The following is a 13,890-nucleotide window of genomic DNA, read 5'->3' as shown; positions in this document are numbered from 1 at the left end:
GGGCATCCCCTGGACAGTTCCGATGTTTCCTATCCAAAACTACCTGTATTCTCAGTATGGGCAGGACTGTCTCAAAAAAAAAAAAAAAAAAGAATAAGGTGGAAGAATTTTTCAGCTGTGCAGGTAAGCTAGCATCAATTTTACTTTCCTTGAAAAAATTAACTTCTAGTTAGAGACATCTCAGGAACTGCTACGCCAAGCAGTGTCTATAACAGGGTGTAGTGCAAACAACTAGAGGCAGGCATGCAAACAGCTATAGAGGTAAGTCGCCTTTATTCACCAAGTGAAACCTCCAGTTCTCTCCATTTGCTAGTAGGGACAAAGATTTGGCAATATCCACTAAACCCACTGTCTGTTTTAATGATAAATTTTCATTTATGAGTTGGTTTACTGACTTTTTGGTTTCCAAATGGAGAAGCAAGGAAAACAAACATTTTTAATCAACTGAATACTGCAAAATCTTTCTAAAAAAAAAAAAAAAAAGAGCATGTAATATTAAGAGGAACCATCTTCTATTTCTTACTGTTTTAGAATGTGTTGCTATGTTTCAGTTCAGTAACCTCAAGGGACAGCAGAGGGGAAGAGTCAGCTTTTAGCTCAAGCCATAATGTCACTTAGGAACATGACAATGCTCAGGAATTTGTAGGAGCTACTGCTGGAGAAACTATGCACCTCAAAAACTCCTTCACATCATAACGAAGCTCCTTTTAGGCTTGGTTTTGGGCCTAGGGGGTGTTGTTAATAGATCAGACTAGAAGGAAAACTCCACAGGCTTTTTTCCTGCTCATTTCTGTACAAATCAGCTTCTGGAGAGGACAAATGGAGGAAATCTTATCTAAGACTCCTAATACTCTCCTATACTGCTGTGTCACCAGCATTTCACATTTCTCTCACTTAACAAGACAGACTCACCATGTTCTCTCAAAGAAAGGTGAGCTTTACTTAGGTAATAGGAAAGAAAACACCGATACAGGCATGCAAAAGGATATGCTTTCTGAAATCCCTATTCTGATGCAAAAAAAAAATAAATAAAATAAATATATATATATATTTTTTATTTTGCATCAGAATAGGGATTTTATATATATATATATATTTTTATATAATATATATATATATATATTTTTTTTTTTTTTACTCAAAAGGCATTATCTCCCCATGTGACAATTCACTTCTGGTAAAGTAAATAAACTTAAACAAAACTCACTTCAGTTGAGCATACCTAAATGTTGCTAGTCAGCAAAATTAAGGCTTCTGCCTTCTGATCCAGAAGACTTCGCCACCACCTGTACGCCCAGACATGTACTGCCAACATACTTCAATTATGGTTTCTTGAAATTACAGAATAGAAATCCGCAGAAAAATGTAAGCACCCATGGACAGAAGATAAAGAAGTGGAAGAATGGCACATACCTGCTGAGATGCCTGCTTGATTTTCCCTGAAGAAACATTTTCTTTCAGTACTGCAGCAATCAGATGACCCACAGCCTAAAACAGGTAAGTAAAACACAAACACGGATGAAACATCATTTTTCACCCCACTAGTAGGAAGAATTTATACTTCTGTTGCCTATGATCATGATTTGAAATACCATACTTATACTAGTATGGAAGATGAAATACATCTTAGAGTTAAATAACCCCCTAATACTGGCATATTTTTTTACCATTACCCTGCAACAGAAGGGAAACAAACTTCCATAGGATCCCACACAGAGACAAGGGCCTCTTTATACAGAACCTTTTACAAGATTAGTATTAGGCACATACTCAGGAATTGCAGGTATTTTAACGCATCAACTGTAACAGACATGTACAGCTACACCACTGCACAGATCTCGGTGTACTCCACAGCACTGACCATTTGTATATCCTTTACTATACAGGGCATTGGAAACAAGAGAACACATGTAAAACACTCATGCAAAGTTCTGTGGCACAGGTTCAACAAAACACTGATGATGAACGTAGCCTTATAACTTAAGCCCTTTACATACCCAACAGCACAACTACCGCCAGAAATGTTTCATTTAGTTTAAACAAGACATTTGGATTTAACTGTATTCCTCATAAAGCTATTCTGTGGTAAAGAAATCATGAACAAGCCTCATTTAAATTTTCAAGTTTCTCCAGGAAAATGTTCTTGAGACCAGGGCTTCAATTCTAACAACAGTACGTTTGTTCATTTGAGCAGTAAGAAAATAAATTTCTCATTCTATTTCAACAGAAGAAATACCTGATTTATTCAAACTGCCTTTAAAATGTAAATATAGACTTAAACCTTAAATAAATTTCAAATGCTTCAGGGTGTTTGGACTTTTGTTTTCTCTCTAATGCTTTATTCTGTCTTGCTTCATAATGATTGATACAGCTACACAGACAAACTTTTCTGAGACAGGCAGAAAGATATATTTTCATAGTAAGCAAATAAAAATGTTGCAGATTATCAATGTACCCAGAATAACAGCTGCATCTGCTCTCCTGTAGCAAGCACTGGTATTTACTTTTGGAAAAAATGTAAACTAGGAAGCCAAGATGAAAAAACAAAAAAAACAAACCACCAGTAACATTTCTGTTTCACTAGTGTACAGAAAGACAAACAAATATTTTAAATGATTCCAGGTTTCTTCTCCTTTCAGGATATATTTACACCTCCTTTAGATGCTAGCTGCTAGCCTGACATGACAAACTCCAAGAGAGCAGATCACATTTCCAGGAACAATGTCACTACAAGCCTTCCTAGACTACAAAGACTGTGCCTTTCAAAGGTTTTGATATGTACTCTGATATATTTGAATATAAATTTTTTTTTTTCTTTTCATTATCCAAGACTCTTACTGTTGTGGAAACGAAATGAGTAAGGGGGACAAAGTCAGATCTTTGTTTTGCTACAGCTATCTGATTGCAAAAGCAACAACACGCTCCCCAGGTAGATTAGATCTTTTCTTAGAGAACTTAAAAAGCAAATCTATTATTTTTAATTCTCCTGCTCATAAGGAACTTCGAAAAATGAATTCACACCTGCATCCTTAAAAAGAATTTAATTACACTGGGGAAAAAAAAAAGTTATTAATAGAGTCTTCTGGAGTAAGCTATACAGAAAAGTCAGAACACAGATTAGCCATTACATCCAGGAACTTGATTTATCAGTAAAAGTTTGTGTCCCAGGAAACTGCTCAAGTCCATCCCTTTGCTGATCTTTTGTCTGTACAGGTTACATGCTTTGCAGAGCAAATGTCTGATGACAGCTGGAAGATTATGGTGTGCTTTTGAGCAGTCAGAGAATAGAAGTGGAAGCTAGAGAAAAGACCAAAGCACATCACAGACTCCTTCATGACAAACAGCTGTAGTAATAAACCAAGAGACATCAGAGAAGAGAGACAAGAGACAGCAATGAAAAAAACAAAAAACTACAAGAAATATCAGTAATACTTACACCAAAGGAAGTTCTGAAAACTGGTTAAAAGATACTGAGTCCTGCTCACCAAGGCTAGACAACATGAACTCATCTGCAGTACAAGACACTTTGCTAGACTAAAGATGAACTCTAGCTTTCAGGAACATACCTTCTTCACTTAATTGCCAATCTGTTTGCAAGTGGACTTCTTTGTCTCTCTTTCAAACTCAATCACTGTAAATCAATGCAACCTCAGCTAAACTGAAAGGGCAGAGGAACCATGTTGCCCAGACTGAATTCACAACTAAATCCATCAAATAATTGGCTGCAAATTTAACCCTGAATTCAAAATAGGAAGAAGCAGAAAATGGGGGAAGCTAGCTCTGATCCTATAGTTAAAGGGAAGCATTTTAAATACTGAAATGAGAAATGACTAAAACTGTAAAGGTCTATTAAAAAAATAGACGTAATAGATCTATTAAGTAATAGACCTAATAACAAAACTTACTACTTTCTTCCTTGCTGCCCACCAAAAATACTATGGTAAACACTTGATTTAAATTAGAAAGTTACAGGTGAATATGGTCAGAAGCCAACAGACAGACCTGAAAATAATGGCATTTTGGTCTGCTGATGACAGAGAAACTGCAGTTATTGAGGACAGACAAGACTGCAGTAATTCAACATCAGTTCTCATCAGAAAGGAGAAAAATATGTCATACAATTACAGAACAGTTTGGGTTGGAAGGGACCTTAAACACCATCTAGTTCCAACCTCCCTGCCATGGGCAGGGATGTCACCCTCTGGATAAGGTTGCCCAGGGCCTCAACCACCTTGGTCTTGAACACCTCCAGGGATGGGACATCCACATCTTCTATGGGGAACCAGTTCCTGTGTCTTATGCTGTGAGTGAAGAATTTCCTCATAAACTCTAATCTAAATCTCCCCTCTTTTAGTTTAAAACCATTCCCCTTGTCCTATCACTCCACTCCCTGACAAAGAGTCCCTCCCCAGCCTTCCTGTAAGCACCCTTTAGGTACTGGAAGGCCACTAGTAAAGTCTTCCCAGAGCCTTCTCTGCTCCAGGCTGAGACACCCAGGACACCTGAGAATAACCTACTTTTACGGTTTTCTGGCCTTGCAGCTAAAAACTCATTCTTACCACCTTTTTAGAGCCAGGCAGCAGGACATGAAACAAAGGTTTCTGCAGACAATTCCATTTATTTAATGTTTAAAAAAAATAAAAATTACCTGTGACTGAATAACTGTATTAGGAAATTCAAACCTCTTCTTGATGTCGTCTGACATTTTGGCTCTGTCATGTGACACTAAATCATACTCTGCAACAGAGATTAAAAAAAATATGTTTGGGACTACGTTTGCTATTTGCCAGAAAATTTGCTTAGGTTTTTGTTTACACGTAACAGCAGGTGTAAGCATTACATCTTTTTCTTCCCCCTAAGTATATCACATTACATTGCTTTAAGGCCTTAAACCCAAGAAATGCTGAATACTTAGTGCTCTCATGTGAAGAATGGGTGATCAATATTTCTTAAAGATGGAGCAAATACGCAGTTCCACATGGTTCCACAGTTTCACATGTGTACTCTGAGAGCATACACTTAAGAATGCCCTCAAGGGCATTAACTTCATTGACTTCATAACGGGACAGCTCAGGAGTGTTCTGTTTCTAATATGATTTAAAATGCAAAAAACTCCGTATATTTTTCAAGTATTTTATGTAAAAACAGAAGTAAACGAACAAAAAAAAACCACCTGTAAGACTTTAAATAGTAACTGTAGTTATGGGCTGGAAGACTTGACAAAAAAAAACTTTCCAAGTTGGAGTACGCAGATACCTGCAAGCACACACGTACCTAAATTGGAGAGAAATCAGAACTCAGTTTACCTTGTTGCACACCATTGACATTGATGAAAAATTGGAAACATTAAAATATTTCAGTTTGTTGTAAACACACCTTCAATAACTTTGAATGGCTTTCTTTAAAAAAAAAAATACAAAAACCTAGCACTTGCTATAAAACTAATTTTAATGCTTTGCAATAAGAACCAAGACAAAATACGCATGCACTATATTCCAATTTCAAGACATGCTATTGGTGCAATGCATTAAAAATGTGGCCACCAATTTTCCGAAAGACTGTATCAAACAATCTGCAAGCATGCAAACACATGATGTGCCACAACAAATTCCATTCACAGCAAAAAATACTGAAAAATAATATTTACCACCTCAACGAATATAAAATTCTTGGCGTTTAAGCAGCTAAAGAAAAAACATCCGAAGTTAAGCTGAAAGGGTTCAGCTGTTTTAGCCTCCCCTTGTATGCCTTGTGCTACAGCTCCCTGACCATCTTGATGACCTCTACTGGACGTAGCCCAGTGTCCTTCTTGTGCTGTGGCACATAAATCTGGATATAGCACTCACAACGCTGTCTCACCAGTACCTGACAGAGAGGAATAATCATGGTCACAGATGTTGCATTCTTACTAACACACTCCGAGATGAGGCCAGCCCTCCTTGCTGCCACGCTGCACTGCTGACTCATGTTCAAGCTGGCATCTGCTAGGACCGACTGCCCCAGGGCCTTTTCTGTAGACCTGCTTCCTCAACAGTCACCCACTGCCTGTGTCAGTGCGTGGGATTGCTCCAATCCAGATGCAAGCCCCTGTACTGCACCATGCTGAACTGATGAATGCTCCTGCCAGCCCACTTCTCCAAACCATCCAGGTCCTTCCCCAAAACAGCCTGCTCACCAGTGCTTTCAATACTCCCTGCAACTTGATGTCCGCCAAAGATCCATGGAGTGCACTCCACCCCCTCGCCCAGACTGTGAGTGGGGATGGTCAGCAGTACTGGGCCCCCCTGATCCTTCAGGGCAGCATCGCTGACAGCCTGCTGCGCTTTGCACCCCTGGGGCCCGGCTGCCTAGCCAGTTAACCACCTAACATTCCCAGGGACTGAAGTGATGCTGACTAGACTATGATTCCCTGGATCCTCCTCCACATCCCCAAAAATGTGTTTCAGGAGCACACTGGGTGATTTTCCCGTAGACTGAAGTGAGGCTGACACGGCCACAGTTCTCCAAGTTGCAGACCTCCCCTAACCTCCGCTCCTTTAATTTTAAAGATTAAGAAGAGAAACTTCACAAGGGCCTCGACCAGCTCTTTTAGGATCATCAAAATGTCCTACTTTCCCTTGGTCAGTTGCTGGCTCTAGCCATTTACAGCTACAGGTAGCACAAGGAAATGCAATCTCAATGTAAAAAGAGGAAAAAAGTCACATCCCCAGTTGAACAATTATTTGCACAGTTTCTGATCAGAATTTTGTAAATGGGAAACTGATGAATCAAAAATAAAGATGCCACCCTGCACACTATTGCAAAACTTAGACAGCAATGCAATTTAAAACCTTGTGTAAAATGCAGGAATCCAGCACATCCAACTCTTAATGGCATTTTTGAAGGGCATATTAGAGACACATAGTATTTAGAGACCTGACAAGCTAGAAATCTACTGCTATCACCATCAACTACAAAGAGAACTTCAAGCATCACAGTAACATCACCATACAACAAAGCACATCTGTCCACTCTGAAAGACACTGTTGAGCAGGCATGGAATTGCTTACAGGCTTAATACTAAGCGGAAGGCCTTTGTTTTTTTTAAGAAACCACCCAGAGAATTAGAAATCATAAAATATATGAAGTCTGTAACATTTAAGTAGTTCAAGTAGCGTGAACAAAAACCACATAATAAAGCTTATTTTTAACAAATTGCTTTATTTTATTCCCCAAGCGTTTTTTTTTATTATTATTTTCATTATTGTTATTATTAATTTTATTTTGCACAGGCACAAAATACAGAAAGTTTTTCATCTCCCATACATACTTAGAATTTCTCTTTGTAACCGGGCTGTTACTTGCATGCTATCACTTCACCCAAGTATAGCATATATACAAAGTGCTATTTTACAGTCCAACTAACCTATGCATATGATTTCACAGTGAATTCACCTCCACAAAAAGAAGCCTTTATTCTTGCTGTGCATTACCTGGAACACCTAATCTCCTTCTCCTGACTTTGCACCCCCATATACATAGATGATGGAAGATGATCACCTGCAGTGTTGTCTTAGTGTCACTGACATCTCACCCTTTTGACAAGAGGCAAGAAGTTGACAGGTTAACCTTTTTAGTAAATTTAGAAATGATCCAAAAAGGAAAATCATAAGGAAGTATGACCCAGTCAAAAAGTAGTGGCTACTACCCTTTGAAAGCTTTGGAAGAGAGGCATTTTTATTATATATATTTGTTAGCATTTGGTAGTTAACCAGACTTAGCAGTTCAAGACTTCAATCAGAAAATGGTTAGGAACTCCTAAGTATGCTCTTGAATCAGGCACACCTTCCCAGCATGACTTTTATTCTCCAAGTATTGTTTCCTGTTTTCCCGTTACAAGGAAACCTTCATAGTAATGTCACAAAATAATTTATGCATTCTGAGAGTGATGATATAACAAGATAAAAAGAAGAACACATTTAGGAGAAGTACAGCTGCTGTAGACAGTAACTGAAGAGCTAAAGGCAGCCAAAATCTTGCTGCAGACACTTCTATCCATGACAAAAAAAGCAACGTCAGCACTACCTAAACCTAGAGTTAATTAAAAATAAGCAGAAAATCACCTCCACTACTGCTGAAAAGCCTTTTTTTCTTAAGCTAATGCCTTGCTTTTTGGCACTGAAGATGTAAGGGCTATCAAGATTAGATCAAGACAGATGCTGTGAAAATAAAGGAGTAAAGCAAGAAGGTAAGGTTTCTTCCATTCTTCAGTTTCCATACTCTTAATTTGCTGAGCACTGGCTATTAATTTAAAAAATCTGAGCAACTGCTTCCTCACTTTTGGGGAAAAATGGTTACTGCCCAGTCTTGCCAGCAGGCCAAGCCACTTTTATAGACAGGACTAAGTATCAGTTCTTCTTGCAACTCTTTCCTCTCCCATGAATGGCATGACTGCCACACAAAAATCCCAACAAGGGGAAAAGCAAAGAAGTGTTTCCTATTTTTATCAGGCTTCTACCACAAAAATAAGGAGGGCCAGGCTCACGACAGTTGACAGGAGTCTCTACGGCCTATCAGAAACAGCCCTGAAAAGCACTTATAACTTTTACCCCAGCCTACAATGTTTGGGTCAATGCTGCTTCTCAAAAACAAACAAACAAACATACAAAAAACTAGCAGAATCTCTTTTAACATTAACAACTCCTGTAGCATTGTTTTTCCCACGTTACAGCTGACACAGATTGTTAGCATTATACAAAACACAACCCTTGCAAAGGAAGCATCGACACCATGAAACAAATCCGTCCATTTCTAGAACAGGTTAAAGGCAAGCAGATCTTTCTCATTTCCCTGTCTCCAGGGAAAAAAAAGAAAAGGAATAATAATAATACAGGAATGCTACGAAAGGGATTAACTACCTTGCAGATTGCTAGAGCAACCCTCTCCTAACATGCTGCACAGGACCATGCCAAAACAGCTGGTCTCAGCTGGGTGGGATACAGTGGCCATAAGTATCCCCCAAACTTTCCCTGGGCAGGTCGGCAGCCTACCTTGCTAAATCGTAACTAATTACATTTTGCTTGTCCTGAGGTGTTTTTTTTTTTTTTCTGTTTGTTTGGCCTAAGTTGTATTTTTCCTACCAGCATTGCTGAAGAGGCACTTTGCACCATCAGCCAGAGAAAACACTCAACACACAGACACACACACACAGAAATGAACTAATGGAAGAAAAAAAAAATACATGTATAGGCAAAGGGACTCCTGCTTTGTTTTCCTAACAGAGAATCACTGAATACCCGAGTTGGAGGGAACCCACAAGGATCACCAGGTCCGGCTCCAGGGTCCCCAGCATCATCAGTACGAAAACCCTAACGCAGCCGAGCCAGAGCAGGGTTACCTTGGCATCGCTCCTTCAGATCTGGCCCATACCGGTTTGGTAGAAGTCCTTACCGCAAGTTAAGCTAAAACTACACAACAAAACGCAGAACGCGGTCACTCACACCACATTTAGTGCGTTTCGCTTGTTTTTAAGGGCTCACACGTGCCACGTCCACAGCACGCGTACACCGCGGGGGAGCCTCTGCCACCGCAAAGCGCTGAGTAAGGGCGGCAGCCCACACGGCTCCGCGCATGGCCCGCGGCCGTGCCCGCAGCGCCCCGGCGCCCCCCCGCTCCGCTCCCCCACCCCGCCCCACCCCGCCTCACCTGGCCCCGGTGCCCGGTGCCCGGTGCCCGGTCCCGGCCAGCTCCCGGCGGCGGGGCCCGGCAGCGTGCGGCGGGGGCAGCCCCGGCGGCCGAGGGCGGCTGCGCGGAGGCCGGCGCCTGCGCCCCGGCTCGGGGTGGCGCCCGCCCCGCCTTAGGGGAGGGAGGTCGGGGCCCCGAGGGGCGGCTCGGGGCGGCTCGGGGCGGCTCGGGGCGTGGGGCTCCCCACGGGGAGGATCGGGGCTGTGGGTGCCTGGATGGGCGGCTGTCCTAGGGCAGCTCCGCGCCCTGTGCAGGCACGGCCCGGCACTGCTCGCGGTTGGGTAAAGCTGTCTTGTTTTCACACAGTGCTGTCACAGAATCGGTAGGGTTGGGAAGACCTCCAAGATCATCCTGTCCAACCATCCCCCTACCAGCAATGTCACCCACTAAACCGTGTCCCTAAGCACCAGGTCCAACCTTTCAATGAACACCCCCAGGGACGGTGACTCCACCACTTCCCTGGGCAACCCCTTCCAATGCCCGACGGCTCTTTCTGAGAAGAAATGTCGTAGTGGGACGGTGCCAAGCAGCCACGACTTCTCACCACCACAACACCTGACCGCCACAATGCCCCACAGCTACCCATGGTGGTGGCACCTCAGGGGCAAGATGGTTTCCCCAGGGAGCTTCCCCAGGGAGCTGTGTCCACAGAGCTCGGTCCCAGGCCCAGGCACTGGCCCACACGGGCACTGTGGGTCCAGGTTTTTGTGAGGGTTGTGGTGGTGTGAGTTCCTGAATTCTGCTGGTCTTGGATCTACCAGGGAGTGTGAATCCTACCAGTCTTCTGGTAGGTTGGTGCCCCATCTATCCAAAGTTAAACACAGGCTTAACTCCAAAGACTTACACAGAAACGATACCTCTCGGGTTGAAATGGATAAGGGAGTTTGTGATACATTCTCTGAACATGGAAATTAACATCTTTATCCGATCTGAAATTACTGCAGAGTGAGTCTCTTCAACCTTCTAAATGGTTTGAGAGGTACAGTGACCAGCATGCTATACAGAAATCAGGAAGATACTGGACAGGAAGAAAACATGATTTCCTGTTTGCTGCATGTTACACACCTCTCTCATTTACAGGCCCTTCCAGACCTCAGAGAGAAGGATGGCTTAGTTTAAGCTCTGCTGTGATGCATTTTGGAAACCCCAGTGTTACTAACAGGTTGAAAGCTCCTCACAGCTAAGACAGCTGAGGGGTTGTATTCTCAATTAAACTATTTAAACACACAAGAGCACTTTATTCCTCAACATGGGAGCAACAGGAAACTTCTGCAAGACATGTCATTAATAACATCAAAACTACTTTATCTGGAGTTATAAGAAAAAGCAAAAATCACAAATGCTTTGAGAAAAGTTATTTTGGAAAGGGCTAGATTATTCTGCAAAGTAACTCAAGGGTACGTACTGCAAATTGGTTTGAGTTGAAGGTAGTGAAATGCCAACAAATATGAAACAAAAGTAAATGTAAATAAGTCTGTTCTATTTTTAAGCAGTTGCTTTGATGGGCATTGCTTAGAATTTTAATTTATTGAGACCAGGTTCACCAATAAAAGCAATACACAGTTTTCCAGGATCCCAAAGATCCTGTCCTACAGAACTAGTGGGAATGCACATACTGATGCTTCAGAACCTAGAAAAAGCCCATATGTCACCCAGAGGACAAAACTATATTTTCCTGTGCTGCCTACATATGTACACACACAACAAAGATCAGTCAGATGCCTTAGATCGTGTAGACTTTTGTTTTGTCTACATGACTTCACAGTAATTTTTTTTTTTTTTTTTTGCAAAAGATGTGTGCAATTATTTGTAGTGTGGCTTTGGGCTTGGTGTACTGAGCCCACAATGGGCTCGCAACTCACCTTGCTACTGAAACTGTCGTACCCCAAGATCACCTGAAAGGTTGTGTAGGCCCTTTCGCAGGGGGTAAATTTCAGTCTGTCTCCAGGTAACCATTAACAATGGCATGAATCAAAAATTGTTCAGTCTCCTCTTCCCATTTTCCCCTTTCTGCCTTGTGCGGAGAGCATCTCACCATTGACCAGTTGGTTCATCATTGTTCTGTTTGCTTAGAATGTGTGATGCTTCAGTTCTCATTTTCTCTGTTTGTTCTCATATCGTGGTTGGACATTCATGGCCCTGATTTATGCCTTCTAGTACTCTGTTGTGCCAGTAGTATAAATGACAACCAGCCCCAAAGCCAGTTAAATTGGTCTATGAAATCACTGAATCTTAAATATGTTTAAAAATCACATTTAATGGTGTTTTGTAAGTAAGTATAAATGGATGTACAACATTCAAGGTGTTGTGTATTCAGGAAGTCTTTATTATTTAGTCAGGCTTGAGAAATAAAATCTGAACAGAGAGTGAAAAGCCTGTACAGTGGACCAAGTAATAATTTTGGACATGGCTAGTTTTCCTTAAAAACAGGAAAAAAGCATAATGGACTTGACTTTCTTGAAGGATTTTAGGCCTTCACTTGTTGACCAGATTAAGTTGTGGGAATTTTAGTGTAGGTTTGCTCCATCACAGTAAGTTTGTCTCGGTGAAAGGGTTGCATTGCCAAGCATTTTCCCTGTAGCAGAGACTGTGAGTAGGGCACTCACGTTTGCTGCCACTGCATGGGGAGCCAAATGGGAGGCAGAGACAGTGTGGGGCTCTTTTTGCCTGTCCGTATGGAACAGCAACAACAGCTTAATAAAATAGTTGTTATAATAACAGAATAAAAGGAGTAATACAGATAGGAAGTAAATCTCACATCCCTTCAGACGATAGAAATTCTGCATTCATGCAGATTCGGACTTAAGATGGATTTTCCTGCAGGGCACTGCACAGATCTCATCTGTGGAGAGGGGTTCCTCCTTTTTGGTTGTTGAAGCTATTATATAGTACTCTTTCAAGAAAACAGCTATGTTCAAAACAATTGTTTGCATGAGAACTTTCTGCTGTGTTTGAGGTAAGGGCAAGGCCATGCAGGAGACAATTGCTGGTACCAACTGGGAGCTGCCTGAAGACTTCTCTGGTACAATGGGCTGGCTGAGGTTGTCCTTTGGCCAGGGGACCTGTGCAGCACAAGGCGGGCCTAAAGGCCATGTTGAACGTGCAGCACAGCACAGGTCTGCACCTCCTGAAGCCAGATGTTATGTGGCTCACCAATGTACAGTGGTTTCTGGTCAGGATCACTGCATTCCACCCCTGAATTCATGAAGAATCGCAGAATGGTTAGGATTGGAAGGGATCTTAAAGATCATCTAAATCCAACCCCCCTGCCATGAGCAGGTAACACCTGTCACATACCCATCACCTTTCCCAACAACGTTGTAAGTAACAGAATGTATAGCAATATGCCACCTTCTTCAACCCAAAATATAAGGCCCAGTAGAGCAGACGTGGCCTCTTCAAGGTCACTAACTCTTCAGATTCAGTCTTCTGCAGTGCTCCCAATACATCTCATCAGGTCCTTGCCTTACATGCTGCTGGGGCAGACAGAGGGTGAGTCCCAACTGCAGTAGGATCCAGTCTTGCAATGGGATTGCAGATGTATTTGGTGTGATCTTCTGTTGCTTTGCTTCCTATTTATTTTACTTACAACTATAAAGATTATTTTTTGTTGGTGTTGCTATGTAGCCTTTTGAGTAACCAGCTTTTCTGTTTTTGAATCTGCCACCTTGCAGAGCTTGCCTAGACTGGTAAATTGTATCTCAGCAGCATATTAATGAAGGAAACTTCTCTGTCCATGTTTCAGCTGTTTTATTCCCAAGAGAGGAGACACTTGGTCTCAGTACAGTACTAAATAAACATCTGCTATTGCCCAAATGAGCACTGGCCAAAATGGTTTTCAATTAGATGAAAATTGCAAATATATCTCTGAAGAGAAAAGGAGTAAATATCTTTTTGATTTATTTTTTGGTGCTGAAAGGTCTAGTTCTGTTTATACTGAGAAGCACCTATCTTTGAGAAGCAGATCACCAGAGTGGCTTCATGCTTGGTTCATGATATCAATAATATCACATTCATTCTCTGGATTCATTAACTCAGTTGCCTAATTCCCAGCACTGTTTCAAAATCCTGAGTTTCCTGTAAGTTAACTGAGGACATTGATGAATCACGGTATTAAATGTAAGAACATACATAACCCAAACACTCTAGCAAAGGGCTTTTGGTATC

General features: G+C 41.6%; 1 protein-coding gene across 2 annotated transcripts in view; it reads right to left on the bottom strand.

Annotated features, from left to right (window-relative positions):
- FOCAD (focadhesin) overlaps window positions 1–9,522 on the bottom strand; it is a 116,258-nt gene extending 106,736 nt beyond the window's left edge. Inside the window, exons 1-4 of one of the 2 annotated variants that reach the window (XM_068665959.1) lie at window positions 9,377–9,522; window positions 5,174–5,274; window positions 4,649–4,737; window positions 1,414–1,488 (exon numbers count right to left, since the gene is read on the bottom strand). In XM_068665959.1, coding sequence (XP_068522060.1) covers window positions 1,414–1,488; window positions 4,649–4,705 — 132 coding nt within the window. In that variant the 5' untranslated portion in view covers window positions 4,706–4,737; window positions 5,174–5,274; window positions 9,377–9,522. The remainder of the gene's footprint in view (window positions 1–1,413; window positions 1,489–4,648; window positions 4,738–5,173; window positions 5,275–9,376) is intronic. The other variant, XM_068665960.1, reaches the window with a different exon arrangement.
- Window positions 9,523–13,890: the final 4,368 nt, after the last annotated feature.

This window comes from Anas acuta, chromosome Z (genome assembly GCF_963932015.1).
Source record: "Anas acuta chromosome Z, bAnaAcu1.1, whole genome shotgun sequence".
In the NCBI taxonomy this organism is placed as follows: domain Eukaryota; kingdom Metazoa; phylum Chordata; class Aves; order Anseriformes; family Anatidae; genus Anas; species Anas acuta.
The sequence above is the reverse complement of the archived record's forward strand: the minus strand, read 5'-3'. Positions and strand labels throughout refer to the sequence as shown.